General features: G+C 38.0%; 1 protein-coding gene across 1 annotated transcript; it reads left to right on the forward strand.

Moving 5' to 3' along the window:
• Window positions 1-482: 482 nt before the first annotated feature.
• Window positions 483-21015, forward strand: LOC115209879 (dynein light chain 4, axonemal-like). Its single transcript, XM_029778456.2, has 3 exons — window positions 483-1606; window positions 15128-15211; window positions 20079-21015. The coding sequence occupies exons 1-3, from the start codon at window positions 1535-1537 to the stop codon at window positions 20241-20243; spliced, it is 321 nt and encodes a 106-aa protein (XP_029634316.1). The 5' UTR covers window positions 483-1534; the 3' UTR covers window positions 20244-21015.
• The last annotated feature ends 251 nt before the right edge of the window (window positions 21016-21266 follow it).

The following is a 21266-nucleotide window of genomic DNA, read 5'->3' on the forward strand; positions in this document are numbered from 1 at the left end:
CTCTGCTCGGCTGTCTATCTATTTATCTGTCTGGCTATCTATCTATCTATCTATCTATCTATCTATCTATCTGTCTCTCTCTCTCTCTCTATCTATCTGTGTGTGTGTCCGTCTATCTATATCTGTCTGTCTGTCTATCTATCTGTCTATCTATCTGTCTAGAGAGAGAGAGAGAGAGGAGAGAGAGAGAGAGAGAGAGAGAGGGAGGGAGATTCTATAAGGAACTTTAATATCCGACACATTTCCTTCCTTTTAAATTTTACTGAATAGGAGAGTTACGGTATTTGTCCCCAAAATTGTTATAAAATATTTGTACGTTGACCCCTGAAAATATTTTGTTTCCGGGTCAACATCACGACATCATCATTTATTTGTCTGACAATAAACTGTTTCGTTTAATTAAAAAAGATTTCATTCAGCATAAACCAAACACTCTTGATAAATAAATAAATAAATAAATAAATAAATAAAAACAAACATATAAAAACGGTATATTTTATTTTTCTTTCGTAATCTTATCTCAGAGTGATACTATTTATAATGATATCAAATATCAGAAGTCTGGATTTCCAGTTGAGATTTAAACAGCAGCATTGGGTATATGTATATATCATTCGTGGATGGTTAATTAACGCTAGAGAGAGGGTGGAAATGGGTGAAGAATCGTTGATGCTTGTCTTGTATACACTTATGCTATAAAGGAATTGAAACAATTCCAATAATGTAATCAAAATAAACTTCGGAGTGTTCTCAACTCGCTGGAAACCTGCGTCGTTCGATGGTGCTGTCCTTCCTTGAAAAAAATTCCAAAATTTTCCGTCACCTCTCGAACAATTTGCCGAAGCAAATGTACCCATCTATCGTTGTATAAATCACCACAACCCCACCCCTCCGGCATTAGTCATAGGGAGACAGACTGGAGTTTTGGAAAGGAATCCAGACAGTAGTTTACGTCTCCAGGGAAGTTCTGACTCAGCCCCATTCAATAAAGGGCATTAACTCTTGAGCAGGTGCTCTGCCTAATTGGATATTAATTTACATATTTTTATGGTGTCTGTAATGTTTAAACCGGTGATATTTAGTGGCCGGTGGTTGTATTACTAGATGTTATTTACTACTGGAGGTTTGGTATCGTAGTCTCTTCCTCCACCACCCTCATTAAGTATCTTACACCCCTACCCACTTCATTCTCGGTCGACAATACGAAACGTGATACACTCACATACTAATATTATATTCGGACACCTACGGTAACGGATTTATTTTGTTTTTCTATCCTCCGCCGTCACCACTAAATCAACAATTCAATGAAGGCCCACATAGTGTTAATCTACTGATAAATAAAGCTTCGTAACAACCTCGGTGACAAAGCCTCGGAGTGGCTTCGCATCTGGTTACTAACCACAAACAGCCCGGCTTAACATCAATAAACAAACATCGACCGACATTTCGATAAACGACTCAGAGATCCTAGAAGGGGGCAAAAGATCGCTGCAAAAAAGTTTCCAGACTCGCCTTGATCTTCGCAGAGAGCATGGCAGAAACTACAGAAGATAAGAAGGAACCAGAGACTAAACGAGCTGCCCACACATACCCACTTATACGAGTAAGTCGCAGATTTTTGATTACGATAACGTTCTTATCTAATTCCATTTACATTCATAAATCTCTGATTAGATTCCCGAACTTTAATGTTTTTCATTATACGTTCTGCCTAATTAGCTATAAAGCTTTATACCTAATTAATTATAATTATAATGTTGTTACTCAGCGTACCGGCAAGTTAAATCAGTGATCTGGGTTCGCTCACCACCCGCTTAAAGCTGTTTCATTTACATTTTAAAATGCATGAACGTCACACAATCTCATTTTCCCTTATCCTAAATGTGAAACTTTGGGTCTATGTAAGGAATCAATACGTTTTAATTTAATTTTTTAAAAAAATCGTTTGACTGACGACACTCGGATATTAAAGACCCGAGTTTTTTTTTCTCTCTTTTAACGTGGAAGTGTGTGTTATATTGAAATGCTAAACTCGACGAATTTACCTCACTTCCCGGTTTCGATTCCTGGTTGGAACAACATCATTTCATTAAAGATTTAACCCTTAAAAAAATCTGACACAAGAACACAAATTTTGATGGACAGGCAATGAACAACTGCTCCTTTGTATATGACTGGTATAGATTTTCATGATCCTGGGAGAATAAGAAACGAAATTGATTTTGACAAGATTTGTTCTCAAAAAGCAAAGGACCATTCTAAATATAACCTTTCCTAGATAATAATAATAATAATAATAATAATAATCACTTCTAGTTTGGCACATGGCCTGAGATTTTGAAGTGTACCAGTTGAACACTGTGGTCGATTATATCAACCCCAGTGTTCAACTGGTACATTTTTGTATCGGCCCTGGAAAGACAAATGACAAAGTTGACCTCAGCAGGATTTGATCTCAGAATGTAAAGAGCAGGAAGAAATGCTACTTAGCCTTTTGCTCAAAGTGTTAACGATTTTGCCAGCTTGCTGTTTTAATAATAATAATAAGAGCACTTAGAGAGCACAAACCCCCACCAAGGCAACACCAATGTCCTCTCAAAGATTAGTCAGGGATGATTTTTAAAATGAGAATATCTGAAAGAAACTCGACTGCTCTCAAAAATTAAGTAAAAAAACAGGAAAAATAATCCAGAATCCTTGTGCAGCATCGGATTAATCCCAAAATCTAATTAGTTCATAGCAGTCATGAGGTCAAACATCCCTGAAAGTTTCATCCGAATCCATCCTGTGGTTCTTGAGATATCTTGTCCACAAACAAACAAACACGACTGAAAACAATACCTCTGCCTTCACTAAGGTAGAGGTAATAATAATAATGATGATGATGACGATGATTTCTTTTATTAGCCAGTGGGGCATAGATGAGGAGGACATCACAAGGACAGTCTACAATTTATGTGGAAGTTTGCATAAAAGATGAGGGGAAGGAAAAGGGATAGATGGTGAAATGAGATAAAAAATATACATGGTATACAGAAAATATGATAGCATGATTGATTTAGTCCTTCTGATATAGAAGAACTTCCAATTAGGGCCAATCAAGGAACCCCAGAAATCCAGGATTACCCTCACCACCAAAGCACGAGCCCACATCCAACCGTTGTTCTCCACTCTACAGAGGCATACTTAAAGTAGGGCCATTCACTCTAACCCTTTTTCACAAATTTCTTCTCAACCCTCATTTTCCTTTCCAAATGGAACTTAGAAAAAGTCAATGAGGGCTTAAGATAAAGTACTAATCAAGCCCTGCTGTTATTGTCATCCATTTACACTCTTCCCTCAAGACTGCCGGTCTTGTACCAAAATTTATTATTATTAATATTATTATTATTTTCATTAGCATCTTGTTTCAATTCTGTTTCCATTTCTTGCTGAGTGCCTGCCTGACACCTAGGGCAGAGAAACGCACTGTAGACATTGGTAGGCCATTAAAACAACCACACTAAATTGTTTATTTACAGAATCATGTGATAGAGAAAAAGGAAAAAATAAAAGTAGAAAAGTAAACAAATAGGTGCAGGAGTGGCTGTGTGGTAAGTAGCTTGCTTACCAACCACATGGTTTTGGGTTCAGTCCCTCTGCTTGGCAACTTGGGCAAGTGTCTTCTACTATAGCGTCAGGCAGACCAAAGCCTTGTGAGTGGATTTGGTACACGGAAACTGAAAGAAGCCCGTCATATATATATAGGTGCAGGACTGGCTGTGTTGTAAGTAGCTTGCTTACCAACCACATGGTTCTGGGTTCAGTCCCACTGCGTGGCTCCTTGAGCAAGTGTCTTCTACTATAGCCTTGGGCTTACCGAAGCCTTGTGAGCGGATTGGGAGGTGGAAACTGAAAGAAGCCTGTCGTATATGTGTGTGTGTGTGTGTATCTGTATCCCCCACCAACATCGCTTGACAACCGATGTTGGTGTGTTTACATCCCCATAACTTAGCAGTTCAGCAAAACACACCGATAGAATAAGTACTAGACTTACAAAGAATAAGTACTAGACTTACAAAGAATAAGTCCTGGAGTCGATCTGTTCGACTTCAGTCGAACAGAACGACTCCATGACTTCTTCTTCTTATTATTATTATTCGACTTCAGTCGAACAGATCGACTACAGGACTTATTCTTTGGTCAAATGACTGAAACAAGCAAGAGAATAAAAGAAAAGAATAAAATAAAATTAAAGCAGTAAGGAAAGAAAATTCACAGCAACAATGCTCTTCTCAATATTTCATCTGTCTTTACATTCTGAGTAGACTTTGCCTTTCAACCTGACTTACAGCATCCCTATACATGGCTTGCACAGCTCTATACACACACACACACATGCACATATCATCATCATCATCATCATCATCGTTTAATGTCCGTTTTCCATGCTGGCATGGTTGGATGGTTTGACTGTGGTCTGGAAAGCCAGCGGCTGCACCGGGCCACAATCCGATCTAGCAAAGTTTCTACAAATGGATACCCTTCTTAATGCCAACCACTCCGAGAGTGTAGTGGGTGCTTTTTATGTGCCACCGGCAAAGGAGTCAGTCGGGGAGCACTGGCATCCATCACGTTCAGATAGTGCCTTTTATATGCCACCAGCACAGAATGGGAGCTAGTCAGGCGAACCTGGCATGTTCAGATGATGTATATATATAGTTTATAGAGGTGAGACAGGTATTCTCTGTATAGAATATACTTTGAAGTGCTCAAGATTTGATCTTGAGCTTGTAGAAGAGTAAATCTAAAGATAAGCATGTTAGTCAAGTTGATATACAAAAAAAATATTAAATACATTTGATACAAAAAAATGTACATATATGTATACATATAAAAAAATGTTCTAACTTATACAGAATGGAAATGATATCAGGAATTAAAGGGGTTGAGTAGGAGTTTTACAAGTCCAACAACTATTTCTGGGAGCTTGGTGGTCCAAAATAATACTTGTAACTTGATTCCACCAGCCTCCATCTTCAGGGAAAAATTTTGCCAGAATTCTGAGATGTAAATTATTTGAGGATGTGTAGCACTAACTTCAGGAAACCAGTCAGATACCAGATCACTTGTCAGTTTGATGGACACATAAGTCAGATGGTCTATATTCTCACCAGAAGATGGAATAGACAGGTGCTTGTAAGTACAAGTCTTTCCTAGGCAAAGTATGTATGACCTAATATAGGTTAGCAGTTAGTGACTTCAGAATAAGTGCTAGAAGGACTCTGGGAAACAAACCAGTCTGGGAAAGGAAGATATGGAAACTCAAAAACCCTCTAAACACTCAGAAGTTTAGAGATCATCATCATCGTTTAACGTCCGCTTTCCATCTTGTCTGTTGTTAACACAATGTTTCGGCTGATGTACCCTCCAGCCTTCATCAGGTGTCTTGGGGAAATTTTGAACCTGGGTTCTCATTCCTAAGGTATTTTTCGATGTTAATATTATTATTCAGGTTACTGCCTGGAATCAAACTCGGAATCTTGGGGTTAGTACCCTGCACTCTTAACCACTACACCATATGCCTGTGGCGTAGTGGGTTGAGAGTGTGGGCTACTAAGCCCAAGATTCCAAGTTCGATTCCAAGCAGTGACCTGAATAATAATAATAATAATAATAATAATAATAATAATAATGATAACAATAACAACAACAATAACATCGAAAAATACCTTAGGAATGAGAACCCAGGTTTGAAATTTCCCCAAGACACCTGATGAAGGCTGGAGGGTATATCAGCTGTAAAGTTGTGTTAACAACAAACAAGATGAGGACAAATATCTGTCAATTGTAAATAATGTACATAATTCCTCACCTCTTAAATATAGAACTGAATTATTAATTTAGTGTATAGGTAGGAGTTCACCAGGGTTTGGTTCTGAGTCATCTGCTACTCATGATTGTCTTCCAGGCCATAATAGAAGAATTTAAGACTGGTTATTCTTGGGAACTACTGTATGTTGGAGTCTCATTTACATGTCCTCAGGTATTTTAATATCAGGTAGATACATATAAAGATATGATAGTGCAGTGAGACTTATTTATTTTTATTTTTCAAAGTCCATCACGTGTCACCCAAAAGCCACAGCATGTCACAACTGTTCTAAGTTTTCTACTACTGTTGCGGGATATGATTTGGTTACTATTTCTAGCAGGCACAATGACTTCATAGAGACTCCCTCACTGACCTGGCTCTTTTAATGAAATTTGGCCCTGTGTCAATAAAGACCCTATCTGTTTAAATTCTCATCTACTTACCTCACTCTAAAATCTTCTTACTCTGACCCCTGCTATCTGTGACCCATACTTCCACATCGCAGTACTTCATCATCCATCATCTCTCATCATTTCTCTATATTATGTATCCAGAATCAGACAACTCATCTCTTTTACAAACATCTGCCAAACGACTTAATTCCAGCATGGCTTTTTTTTGTATTTCTCTCATATTTTATCATATTGTTTTATGTATGTATGTGTGTTGTATTGATGTGTGAATGTATCTCTTTCTCTTTTTTCTCTCTTTTACTTGTTTCAGTCATTTGACTGCGGCCATGCTGGAGCACAGCCTTTAGTCGAGCAGATCGACCCTGGGACTTATTCTTTGTAAGCCCAGTACTTATTCTATCAGTCTCTTTTGCCGAACCGCTAAGTGACGGTGACATAAATACACCAGCATCGGTTGTCAAGCAATGCTAGGGGGACAAACACAGACACACAAACATATACACACACATACATATATAGATATATACGACAGGCTTCTTTCAGTTTCCGTCTACCAAATCCACTCACAAGGCATTTGTCGGCCCGGGGCTATAGCAGAAGACACTTGCCCAAGATGCCGTGCAGTAGGACTGAACCTGGAACCATGTGGTTGGTAAGCAAGCTACTTACCACACAGCCACTCCTGCGCCTGTATGTACAAATGAATGAATATATGTGTATATATATGTATATAAATTCCCAAGGAAATTTATGACTAACCAACTTCTGAAGCCAAGTAGCATCAAAATAAAAAGTGTGTGACAACAACAACAGTAGCAGCAAACAACAAGAACAACAACATGACCAGTTACTCTTCAATACATAGCATTAATTGGATTCTTGAAGACAGCTCTATTCTGACAAAACTAACTCCAAAATCTTGCAATGCTGAAAATGTGTGAAGGTTCTTGTCCTCTCTCAAGTTCTTTGTAGTTGATGTTGCTAAAGACTGACGACATGGTTGAATGGATTCGACTGTTTGACCTCAGCCTAAAAATAAAAGCCCTTTAAAGATTCTTTCAGTCATATGGGGTTTTCTCATTTAGGTTGTTAGGTCCAAAATTTGACAAGGGAATAAAATGTTTTATTTTTATCTTTGATATTTAATGCTCATTGTTAAATGCTCTGATACTTATTGCTCATTCAAAATACTAGTCCAGCTTAATAAAAAAAAATATTTTGAAAGGAAGCATTTAACTATAAATGATTGCAGACCAACCCCGAAATTACCTAATTTGCAAAGAAATGTATTAGACAATTTCAGACTAATTTATATAAAAAGGAAATTATATTAAAAGCTATGTGCGTGTGTGTGTGTGTATGTGTACGCACACACATATATAGTATGTATGTATATATATAAACACATACATGCACACTGACATGTGCGCATGTTTATTTACGTTACATACATACATTGTCATGTGCACCTATATATATGTTATATGTCTGTGTTTGTTTATATATATATATAGATAGATATAGATATAGATATAGGTATATATATATAGGTTATAAAATGAGATAGGGGTTGAAAAATTCAACCCACCATGGGATAATATATATCCAATATACTGCTAGATAGGTACCCAACAAGACTAATACATAGATGTTAAAAATTGCCAAACAATCAGTTCATCTATTGTATTATATGGGTAAAGGTAATAATATTACCGTAAATTAATACTACAAAATTAGAGAATGGAGAAACATACTTAAATCAATATGTTTTATTGATTTAAGTATGTTTCTCCATTCTCTAATTTTGTGGTATATATATATATATATATATATATATATATATATATATATCACTTCAGAGGTGCTATTTTTTGCTCATAAGTCTAACCCTAGCTGAGGCCAGCACACAAGCTAATATACTTTTAACAGGGGTCTTTAATTTTACTAATCTTAGCTGGTCCGAGGATTATATCCAGCCTGGAACTAAGCAACTGAAGTGGAGGGATATGAACCCTTTTCTCGATACAACAAAAGACTTTCGCATACAACAAATCATTACCCATCCAATTAGGGGAAAATAACATACTCGACTTTGTTTTTATTCACAATGTTCAGGTCATTCCCACAGCTATTTCCAACCAAAGCATTATACAATTATCTGTATATGGTACAAAGAAATATCCGACTCACAGCATGGATTTCTACCCTGAAGATCTTGCCTAACAAATCTTCTCCTTCTTGAAGAATGGATTACAGGGACCATGGATGAAAAAGACTTGGTGGGCGTGGTATTTTTGGACTTGGCAAAGGCGTTTGACTCCATTAATCACTGACTTCTCTTGCGCAAACTTCGAGCATTCAAGATTCATCCATTGGTGACTTTGTAGATTTCTTCCTTCTTGAGCTATCGAACCTTTTGGGTGCAGATAAATGGAGATCTTGTCGCGGAGACAAATGCATGCAGCGGCGTTCCCCAGGGGTCGGTGCTGGGGCCAATACTTTTCCTTCTCTATATCAACGACCTGCCAGATTTTCTTGATGGAAGAGTTCTCCTATTTGCAGACAACGTCAAACTTGTCTCACCTAGGAATCAATACGACATACTCCAATAGTCGCTGAACAGAGCTTGGAATTGGGCGGAAGAATGGAATCTGAACTTGAATGCCTCAAAATGCAGCCATTTGCCAAAAGGTTCACCTCCAAACTCACCCTTGACTATTGGCCACAAACATCAACATCTTAAGATGGTCACTGAAGAAAAGGATCTCGGCATAATGATCAATACTACTTTCAAACTACCACGGCAGGGTATTGAGGCGGCGAGCAAAGCCAGAAGGAAGCTTTTCCTCATCCACCGATCCTTTGCGAACCTTTCAATGGACGTCTTTTGGCCTGTATACGTCACTTTAGTTCGACCCATCCTCGAATATTGCATGCATACCTCAAACCCATATCTCCAGAAAGACAGTCAGCACCTGGAACGGGTTCAGCACTTGGCCACCCGAATGGGGGCGGGCTTGTCTAAGCTTGCATAAGAGGAACATATCCAACGGCTGGCATTGCCTTCACTCAAACGACGGAGGATGCAGGGAAATCTCATCCAACTTTCAACATCTTCAACGGACATGTAAACCTACCATTTGCGGTGATTTTCACCCCTGCGCTGGATAGTGGTCTTCATGGGCATGATCACACACTCTATCCCCGACACTTTCGTTTCAACAGGCAGAAGGCCGCATTCTCTGTCCGTATCGCAGCCCCATGCATAATCCGTATCACAGCCCCGTGCATAATCCAAGTGAATTCTTTGATCCCACAACTCAAGTGCAGAGACACAACTTAAAATTAATATCATGGAAGTTGATATACTTGTGGCTATTAATGATTTAGATCCAAACTCAGCATCTGTACCAAATAGTATTCCAGTTATATTGCTAAAAAACGTGCAAAAACCACCTCATGAAATCATTAAAGGTACTATTTCAAAAGTCGCCAGATACCACCATATTCCCGAGACTATTGAAAGAAGCTATGATAAATCTATATAGGTACAAAGGAGGTAGCAGTGCTGAAGCTAAAAATTACAGACCTGTTTCCCTCACGTCTTACACGTCTAAAGTTATCCAATGCCTTGTCCGAAGACAAAAAGTAATAACATACCTGGAGGAAAACAACTTAGATGACACTCGGTATAGGTTTCGGACTGAATGAAGTTGCCTGTCACAATTCTTACAGCATCATAACACTACCTCTAATAATCTCTTAAGGGGAAAGATCATTGATTGTTAAAACCTTGATATTGTTAAGGCGTTTGACAAGACTGATAATTGAATCATCTGTTATAATTCCAAGCAGTAACCTGAACACTAACAACAACAACAACAATAATATCGAAAAATACATTAGGAATGAGAACACAGGTTCGAAATTTCCCCAAGACACCTGAAGAAGGCTGGAGGGTATATCAGTCGAAACGTTGTGTTAACAACAAACAAGATGAGGACAAATATCCATCGAATGTAAATAATGTATATAATTCCTCATCTCTAAAATATAGAACTGTGGAGGGACATGCTCCAAACTTCGGCATTGGATAGAGTTTTAATGCACAAACATTTATATACTCTAAGCTTGCAAATATACTACCTTCAAAATCATGGGCTAAAATACTCTATTGTAACAATCTGACATTTAGAGTTCCCTCAACTGTTCAACTACCTATCTAAATTAAAAGAAGTATAAAAGAGACTTCTACTGAAACATAAAAAAAAACCCTCCCAAAACTCATTAGATGAACTCTTAACGATGCCTTATAAGTCAACTATTCAAGGATGATGCATTCAGAGGAGAACATCTGCTAGAAAACTCAATCATAGACCACCTTCCAGTCAAGAAGCAACAATAAAACCTAATTGAAAATACATTAAGGCGGTGCTCCAGAATGGCTGCAGTACTATCATTACTTCCTAAAAAATTTGTAGGGAACTTCCTGGAAAGTTTCGAGGATTTTATAACTTCCTGGAAAATTGGTAGAAAACTTCCTGGAAAGTTCCAAGGATTATCTAACTTTCTGGAAAATTGGCCGAAAACTTCCTGGAAATTTCTGAGGATTATCTAACTTCCTGGAAAATTGGTCGAAAACTTCCTGGAAAGTTCCGAGGATTTCATGGAAAGCCCCAATGATCTTCTAATTTCCTGGAAAGTTCCAAGGATGTCCCAACTTCCTGGAATATTGGTAGAAAACTTCCTGGAAAGCTCCGCGGATTTAGTGGAAAGTTCCAAGGATTTCCTAACTTCCTGGAAAATTTTCCATGAAATTTGACCCCAGTCAAATCGTCCAACCTATGTATGTAACTTACTGGTAAAGCATGGTCACTTTCATAGTGTTCATTATGTATATGGTAAAGGAAAAACGGGAGATGGAAGATATGAGAGTTTTTATTAATCACGACAATTGTTTTGACACATCTAGTATCAAATGAGAAGATACATTGCAGAACTGTTATTTTAACGAGTTACATCTATTTATCATCTGAAGAGACACATTTACACTGCCAGACTCTCCTGAACCAGTTGAGTGTTCCACTCTTGAGGGGGTCAATGCTAGATGTGTCAAAACAATTGTCAAGATTAATAATAAAAATTCTCGGATATTTCATCTTCCTTCTTTCATCTACCATATATATATATATTAGGGGAAAACCACTATGTGGACACCCTTATGCTAGAAGTAAGTCTGCTATGGTCTTACCACTAAGAAATGTCCTCAAGAAAAATTTAGCAAAACAACCAAAATGTAATCGAGCAAGACAAAAGAAAAAGCAAATTTTACTGAACCTTCAGTTTTTTTATATGCTAGATCACTGGTGTGAAATCGATGTTAATTAAATTAATATCTAATTTCTCACCCTTGTTTTAAATTTATATATATATATATATATATATATATATATATAAAGTTAATCCAAACATGAAAACACAAAGAGAAAACACAACAACGTGAGGGCGTGGAACAAATATAGTATTATTGGATGCTCAGAGAAGAAGGAGGGTTTAACGTTTCGAGCGGAGCTCTTCGCCGGAAACATAGGAGAAGGAAAGATCCAGAGAAGGGAAGACAGAGGAAAAAAAATTGCCAACGGTACACACGCAGTCACATATATATAGTCACAATGCAGATATTCCAACCTCTAATAGAGATATTTATCCAAGATACACTGGTTTAATATATATTAAATTTTGAAGAGATAATTCTTCAATGAATGTATTATATAATATATCGTAAGATATCAAACATTTTTATCAAGTTAGAAAACAAAGAGATCTCTATTTTCTAATTCGATATACATACATACATACACACATACATACATATATATGTATATATATCTGTATGTGTGTGTGTGTCTATCTCTCAGTATTGCTTGACAATCAGTGTTGGTGTGTTTATGTTCCCATAACTTAGCAGTTCAGTGAAAGAAACTGATAGAATAAGTCCCAGGTTTAACAAAAAATTAAGTACTGGGTTTGATTCATTTGACTAAAAATTCCTTCAAGGCTGTGCTCCAGCATGGCCGTGGTCTAATGACTGAAACAAGGAAAAGATAAAAGATATTTTTATAATTAAATATTACTAGACATAAGTTTCATTAACTACAAAATATAAATATCCACTCTAGCACACCTGAAACACACCTGTTATAACTCTTTATCATGATTTGAATGTACGTGAAGGTATTTAGAATGGCCAAACTTATTTCTGCAAATGTGCTAAACACTGATGTTGATCATAGTTTAATCAATAGGCGTAGGAGCAAGGTAAATGCAATAAAAATAGTGGGGCGGGGTTAGTGGGGCCCCATTTAAGCGGCCCTTCAGAAATTGAACCTCCTTACAATACTTCCTGGTAGTTCATGGTATGAAATCCATTGTCATTGCTCCGATTTGGTCGCCAATGCCATGTATAATAATAATAATAATATCTGTCAAGACCTACCAAAAACTGAGCAAATATAAAGATCTTGAAATAGAAATCAGCAAAATGTGGAACCTGAAAACTAAAACAATACCTGTTGTCATAGGTGCCCTGGGAAATACCTGTTGTCATAGGTGCCCTGGGAAATACCTGTTGTCATAGGTGCCCTGGGAATGATAGCAAAAGGGGCTGATTGCTACCCAACTCAGATACCAGGAAACCCAAAAATGGCAGAAATTCAAAAGAGAGTGCTCATGGGAACTGCTCATATCCTATGCAAAATACTTTCTATGTAATCTCAGTGTTTAAAACAAACATAATTGTTGTTCTTTTTTTGTTTTTTTTTTGTACAACACAAAAAAAAAAAACAAACAAAAAACAAATATATGGCACACTAGGCATAACAACAACATGAACTTCCAACCTGTTGTCTCTTGAGGTCTCTGGGTGAGACTTGGAGCCAACTTCTACAAATATAAAGCAAAAGTCAAACATAGAATAATAATAATATAATAATGAAATTATTGTATAGTGCTCAGTTGCACCACAACTTGTCAAAAGTGTGTATAAAGTATATGCAGTAATGTACAAATATCTGGAAAGTGAACAGTGTATGAGTCAGATACATGCTTGCGTGTGTATGGAGGGGAGAAAATCAGGTGTAGTGTTGGCGAATCTCAGGAAGCATGGAAGTTTTGAAGGATGCAGTGCTCCGACAACTAACAACTGATGCTGGCAGTTTGTTGCATGCTTCAGCAACTCTTAGCATGAAAAAATGTTTCCGAAACCCATGGGAGCTGTGCTGTTTTCTGACTTTGTAAACATGTCCATGGGTGTTAGATGGGTGGAGTTTGGAAAGGTGCTCAAAGTTATTGTTTGTAAGATGGTTAATAATTTTATGGGTGTCTGCCAAGTCAGCTGCCAGACGTCAGAGTTTCAATGTATTTAGTTTACAATGCAGTAAAAGTAAGGGAATCAGTGGGACCCTAATTAGCTGGTGCTTAAAAATATAGACCCCTTTAGGGTATTCCCTGGGATTAGGGAAGTTGCTGGTTTGAGTTTCGTTGTCCTTGCACCAACAGTCTAGGAGGAGTTAATGAACATAAAAACATTAACAGACAGAGAAGCATCAGTCCAAGTCACAACAGGATTAGGAATTGTATAAAAAAAGTTGTTAAAATGTTTTGTGTATTGTAGAAGTATAAACGGTTTACTGGTCATAAATTATAACAACAAAATTTTATGTGGCCCCCACCCAAGGGTCATGTGGACTCTGGTTGAGAATCTTTGACCTAAACCAGTGGTTCCCAAAGTGTGTGGTGTTGCCCCCATCCAGGAGTCAGCAGAAAATTCCAAGGGGGCGTTGAAGAAAAGTGGGGCAATAATGGTGTATCGATTCATATAAAAAGTAGGGTGATAATGGGGTAGCGATTCATGTAAAAAGTGGGGTGATAATACGGTGGTGATTCATGTAAAATGTGGGGTGATAATGGAGTAGCGATTCATATAAAAAGTAGGGTGATAATGGGGTGGCGATTCATGTAAAAAGTGGGGTGATAATGGGGTAGCGATTCATATAAAAAGTGGAGCGATAATGGGGTGGTGATTCATGTAAGAAGTGGGTGATAATGGGGTGGCGATTATTGTAAAAAGTGGGTGATAATGGGGTTGCGATTCATGTGAAAACAACAAAATAATGGGTTCATTAGGTTAAGTTTTATTTGTGAAATACAGTTGGTTTGAATTTGCTTCAGAAAGAGGTCTATGTTTGTGATGGTTAGTTGGGTATGGGGGCGCTAGGAATGTGACCTGGGTGTCAAGTGGTTAGGGCAGCGGACTCGCGATCAGAGGATCGCGGTTTCGATTCCCAGACCGGGCGTTGTGTGTGTTTATTGAGCTAAAACACCTAACGCTCAACGAGGCTCCGGCAGGGGGTGGTGGCGACCCCTGCTGTACTCTTTCACTCCAACTTTCTCTCACTCTTTCTTCCTGTTTCTTATCCCCAACTTCCTACGCAACCACTGAGCCTGGATGCACATTCATCCATCCGTCGATGCTCGGTGTCGGGAGTTGACCTGCTTTCTCTTCTGCAGGTCTTATGAATAGCAAAAGACTACGTTTCAGACTTCTCCCACGAAGACCGCTTCGCTCAACAAACAAACAAACCAACAAACAAGCACTACCTTGAAGAATTTTGAACCGAATGAATGGATTCCAGCACTTTTGTTTTAAAGCCTGGTACTTCTATCGATCTCTTTTGTTTATGTGTTAATTCATCACAAAATTAGTTCAGAGATGCAAATAGAAAGATGGTGGAAAATGGGAGTTTTGGGGCTGAAGATTAATGAAAATTGGTTGATGGTTTTTTTTTTTTCATTGCAGCATTCAGACATGATGGACGAGATGAAGACTGAAACGATGGAGCTTTGTGTTACGGCCTGTGAGAAGTTCTCCAATAACAATGAAGTATGGCTTCCCCCCACTTCTTCCTCCCTTTCACTCTTTCTCATCATCATCATCTCTCTCTCTCTCTCTTTGTCATATTCCCATCATCATCATTATCACCATCAATTAATGTCTGTTTTATTTCTATGCTAGCATGTGTTGGACAGCTTGACTGGAAACCAATGAGTTATGGGGCCACGTTGTGCTCCGGTGTCATCTTTGGCAGGGTTTCCTATGGCTGGATGCCTTTCCAAAATGCCAAGCACTTTAGAAAGTGGAGTGGATGTTCTTTCCATGCCACCAGCACCAGTAAGTTTGTAATGTGATCTTTCAGGACAGAAATGACCGACCAGGGAAAAGCTGCCACCACTAAGAGGGCAGTATCTGGAAGGGGAAGGTGCAGCTGGGTGGTAGGTGTTTTTTTCTCTTTGCATCATCCAAACTAAAGTATGTTGACATTTCTTGTTTTTACAAATGATACGTCGATGTTCCCTATTTTAGCCTCACTGCAACAAATTATATATATATATATAATCATCATCATCATCATCATCGTTTAACACTCGTTTTCCATGCAGGCATGAGTTGGACGGTTTGACTGGGGTCTGGCAAGCCAGGAGGCCTCACCAGACTACAATCTGATCTGGCAATGTTTCTACAGCTGGATGTCCTTCCTAATAATGCCAACCACTCCGAGAGTGTAGTGGGTGCTTTTTATGTGCCATTGGAACAGGAGCCAGTCTGGGGGTACTGGCATCAGTCACAATCAGTTGGTGCTTTTGCATGCCCATTGGCATGGGAGCTAGCCAGGGGCACTGGCCCGAGCTACAATATTGGTTTTACTTGACAAATATTTATATATATATATATATGTATGTATATACATGGTGGACTCTCCTGTCGAAGATGACATATGAGCATTCATCTTTTGCCGAACGATCTGCACAAATGATTTGTTTCAAGTGATCAAGTGTATGTGCTGTACATTAGCTCGCTTCTTCCACAAAGTCGATGTTGTCTGACCAGGTGCACAGTGTGCCACGTGTCAGGTGTCAAAGTGATCACATAGCAACATGAGATGAAGTGTTTTGCTCAAGAACACAACACACCACCTGGTCTAGGAATTGAACACACACACACATATTGAATATATATATTCTTTTCTACTCTAGGCACAAGGCCTGAAATTTTTGGGAAGGGAGCCAATCGATTTAGTTCGATCCTAGTACGCAACTGGTACTTAATTTATCGACCCCGAAAGGATGAAAGGCAAAGTTGACCTCAGAACATGAAGACAGACGAAATACCACTAAACATTTTGCCCCGCGTACTAACATTTCTGCCAGCTCGCCATCTTAAATGATTTAAAATTTTTGCCACAAGGACAGCTTGTGTGTCTCCTTGTCGATTGCATTGACCCTGGTGCGTAACTGGTACTTATTTAATCGACCCCAAAAGGATAAAAGGCAAAGTCAACCTAGGCGGAACTTGAACTCAGAACGTAAAGACAGACGAAATACCTATTTCTTTACTACCCACAAGGGGCTAAACACAGAGAGGACAAACAAGGACAGACGAACGGATTAAGTTGATTATATTTGAATTTGAACTCAGAACGTAGCGGCAGATGAAATACCGCTAAGCATTTCACGCGACATGCTAACAATTCTGCCAGCTCGCTGCCTTATTGAATATATATATTGATAGGTGAATGATTAATTTACTGCAGTCATATAATTAAAGATAAAAAAAAAAGAAAAAAGATTAAAAATACTTATATTCTTTGTGTGGGTTATCAGATAATGCTGTCATGATTGGTTTAATGCTGTCACTTTTCCTGATCTGGTGAAAGATAAATAAGAGAAATTTACTACAGAAACCCTTGAAATTTCGAATATATCCCGATTACAGTTTAGAATGAGTTTAGTGAGGGAGGTTTTTTTTCTTTTTCTTTTTAACTACAAGGGGCGTTCAATAAGTAATGCCCCTGACCCACTTCCCATAGCAGTAGAGCAACGAAACTTGGCACAGTTATTAGTCTTTTTCTACATAGGAACCACCCAGAGTTACGCATTATTCCCATCGTTTGATGTAGTTCTGGAGACCGTTTTTGTAGAAGACCCCAGCTTGGTTCTCCAACCACGACATGACTTCAGAAATCAAGGCTGCATCATCTGGGAAACGCTTTCCTTTCAAAATCAACTTCATGGCTGGGAAGAGGTGAAAATCAGAGGGTGCAAGGTCAGGAGAGTAGGGGGGATGGGGGAGGAGTTCATAGCCGCACGCCTGTGCTTCTGATCTGGCGACACGCGAGTTGTGGACGGGAGCGTTGTCCTGCAGGAGGAGGATGCCTTTGCTGATCTTGCTCCGCCTCTTGATTTTGATAGCTTCTCTTAATTTCCTCAAAAGTGAAGCATAATAAGCTTCTGTAATTGTGGCACCCTTGAGCATGACCTTGCCAGCGGAGGGCTGCACCCTTGCCTTCTTTGGAGGAGGTGAGTCATGGTGCTTCCACTGCATTGACTGGGCTTTGGTCTCTGGATCATAGAGATGGACCCAGGTTTCATCCTGTGTAATTAGTCTTTTTAAAAATCTTGACTCATCTTCTTGGCACATCTCCAAATTCATCCTTGAGCACTCGACACGTTCTTGCTTCTGGAAAGGTGTGAGCAACCTGGGAATCCATCTGGCAGACACCTCTTGCATATGCAAATGGTCATGAATGATAGTTTCCACAGACCCGGTACTAATCTTGACCTCATGGGCTATTTGGCGAATAGTTGTGCGTCGATCTTCCAAAATGGCAGCCTCAACTCGACAGACAGATGCCTCATCAATTGCAGAAGGGGGACAACCAGATCTGGGAGCTGTTTCAACAGAGTTCTGACCATGTTTGAATTCACGATGCCAGCGTTTTACAAGGTCATATGATGGGGCATCATTACCATAAGTTACTTTCATTTCATCAAAAGTCTCCCGTGGTGTGTGTCCTTTCAAATACAAAAACCGGATCACTGCTCGACACTCAACAGGCTCCATTTCACACTTGACTCAGTTCAAACACCTGTAAATCAGAAACCACAATTATTTCAGAGCTGTAATTAGCCACTTAATCTATAGAGATATAAATAATTGCACATGCAAAATTTCAGCTAGATCAAACAACTTCAAGTGGGTCAGGGGCATTACTTATTGAACGTCCCTCGTATTTGTTTTGCGTTGGTCATCAACAACCAAAATTCGGCCCCTGAAAATCTTCGACAATTTTAATCATTTCTTTTATATTCTCATATTTCAGGATTTTTTAGAACAAGAAATTATGCTTAAAATCTTATCAAATTCTCACCTCGAAATTTTCTCATGCAAAAGACTTTAATTTTTACTTATGGTAAGAGTTACCTCCCATGTTCCATTTTGCATAAAAGAACAACGGAAAAAGAAATTTTGGGGATTAAGATAAAATATGATAAATAATATAGAGCAGAACATATGATTGAATTTATTTTTGTATAAGAACATAAGCTTGGTGTTGCTCTAAGCTATTTTTATTCAAAATTTATAGAGAGAAATTGAATTTTAAACAAAATGAAGAATTCTAAGTTACATTCCAGAACGTGTCATTTAAATTCTCTGCAGTTATGGAACACACATACACTCAAGGTAGAGTGTGTGTGTGTGTACGTGAATGTATGTGTGTTTAAGTTTGTGTGTCTCCTTTTCGTGACATCATGCAATAGTTATAAACGAGCATATCTGTCATACAAGCGGTGCCCGTTATTTCTAGTCTTCCGTGGAAAACATGCCCAGCCATGAAAAGTGAGAGTATGTTATCTTGCGTAGAAGCAGATGGCGGTTGAAACGATAGGAAGGAAGGACAATCCGCAGCAGAAAAACCTGCCTCAACGAATTCCTGCATGATCCATGCAAGAATGGTAAAGTGGACGTTAAACTGATGTATAAAATACATTTATGCTATCAACTCCATTTGTAGTGTGTGTATTTACTCTTAACGAACAAAAACTGTCTACTAAGGATCCACCTAAGCATTCAAGAAAATCTCTCTCTCCCTCTCCACACACATACACACAACTGGCATCTGTATAAGCTGGAATATTCAGAAAAAGAAACTAACTCACGCATTTCAAATCCAATCTGTAAATGGAACAGTAAAACTCTGGAAGACTTTCCTCGAGTTTAACATGTGACATTGCTCTTTTCGTATACATTCCAACGATGAAGCTTTGTATCTTTGGTAGAAAAAAAAAGAAAAGAAACAACAGTTCCTTACTCGGAGGAGGAAGAATTTAAATAATTTAAAAGAGAACAGAACATACATACGGATAAGTGTGTGTCTCCTTGTCTTGACAATTACTAGATAAATGTAAATGGTTGTCACCATCTTACAAGCAATGTCATTCATTTCTGATATTCTCTTAAAACATGTCTGGCCGTGTGGTGGAGGGGGGGGGAAATTTTACCTTGATAAGAAACAAACAAAGGGTTGGCAACAGGAAGGACATCCAGCTGTAGAAAATCTGCCACAATAAACTCTGTCTGATTTATGCAAGCCTGCAAAATTGGATGTTAAAACAATGATGATGATGATATATACTCTAAAGATAAGATTGTGTATATATTATGAACATGTATACCCACTGGATGGAATGCTTAGTGGTATTTCGCCTGTCGCTATATTCTGAGTTCGTCTTTGACTTTCATACTTTCGGGCTCGATAAATTAACTACCAGTTGTGTACTGAGGTCGATTTAATCGACTGGCACCCTCCCCCAAAATTTTGGGCCTTGTGCCTTAAAGTAGAAAAGAATACTTACAGTTGTCTCCCCTTCACTGAGTCCCTCTTTTCTCTCTTTTTTTTTTTTTTTTGCAGACTGCTGCTAAAATGATTAAAGAAACGATGGACAAGAAATTTGGTGCTTCTTGGCATGCTGTGGTTGGTGAGGGTTATGGCTTTGAGATAACACATGAAGTAAAGAATTTATTGTACATGTTCTTTGGAGGAAATATTGCTATTGTCGTTTGGAAATGTTCATGAATAACAACGAATATTTTTATTTTTAATTTTTTCACTTTTTCAAATTTTTATTTATTTATTATTATAATTATAATTTTCCTTTTATTTTTTCAAGATTTCTATATTTTTTTAAAGAATAATTTAATATTTCAGCTTTGGTAAATACGGCAAAAAATTGGGACCAAATTTTTTTTTTTTTTGGCTTTATATTAAAACGAATTTTTTTTTCTCCCTCTCTTTTTATAACAAAAATTTTATATTTTGAAATATTTTAGAATCCTGCCCAGAAAAACATGAAAAACAATCTATCATCTGTGGAGCATGTTAACAAAATTAGATTAAATTGTTATGGCACATTGTGCCACCATTTACTGTAATACCGTGTGTGTGTGTGTGCGTATGTATATATATATATATATATATATAGGGTTATAAAAATTCAATAAAGTCACTGCTGATTTATATAACATTTGTAATTGAGGGAATCTTGAACTACTAGAAATTGCAGCCAAATATTCTTCATGTCACACTGTCATCAAATAAAATATGATGGCCAAGGTTGGATTGCCTTTCATCTTAGGTTAGCTCAGTCATAGGTGACTGTGGTGAAACATTAGCAGCAACAACAAAAACTACTACTACTACTACTACTAACACTTCATGATGTGTCTGAGTAACATGTTCCCTATGTTCTATATTTAAGAGATGAGGAATTATTTACATTTGACAGATATTTGTCCTCATCTTGTTCGTTGTTAATACAACGTTTCAGCTGATGTATCCTCCAGCCTTCATCAGGTGTCTTGGGGAAATTTCGAACCTGGGTTCTCATTCCTAAGGTAAATGTAGAGAATAGTAATAATAATAATAATAATAATAACAACAACATTGTAAAATACTTTAGGAATGAGAACCCAGGTTCGAAATTTCCCCAAGACACCTGATGAAGGCTGGAGGGTATATCAACTGAAATATTAACAACAAACAAGGTAAGGATAAATATCTGTCAAATGTAAATAATTTGAATAATATTCCCTATGTGTC

This window comes from Octopus sinensis, linkage group LG3 (assembly GCF_006345805.1).
Source record: "Octopus sinensis linkage group LG3, ASM634580v1, whole genome shotgun sequence".
NCBI lineage: Eukaryota > Metazoa > Mollusca > Cephalopoda > Octopoda > Octopodidae > Octopus > Octopus sinensis.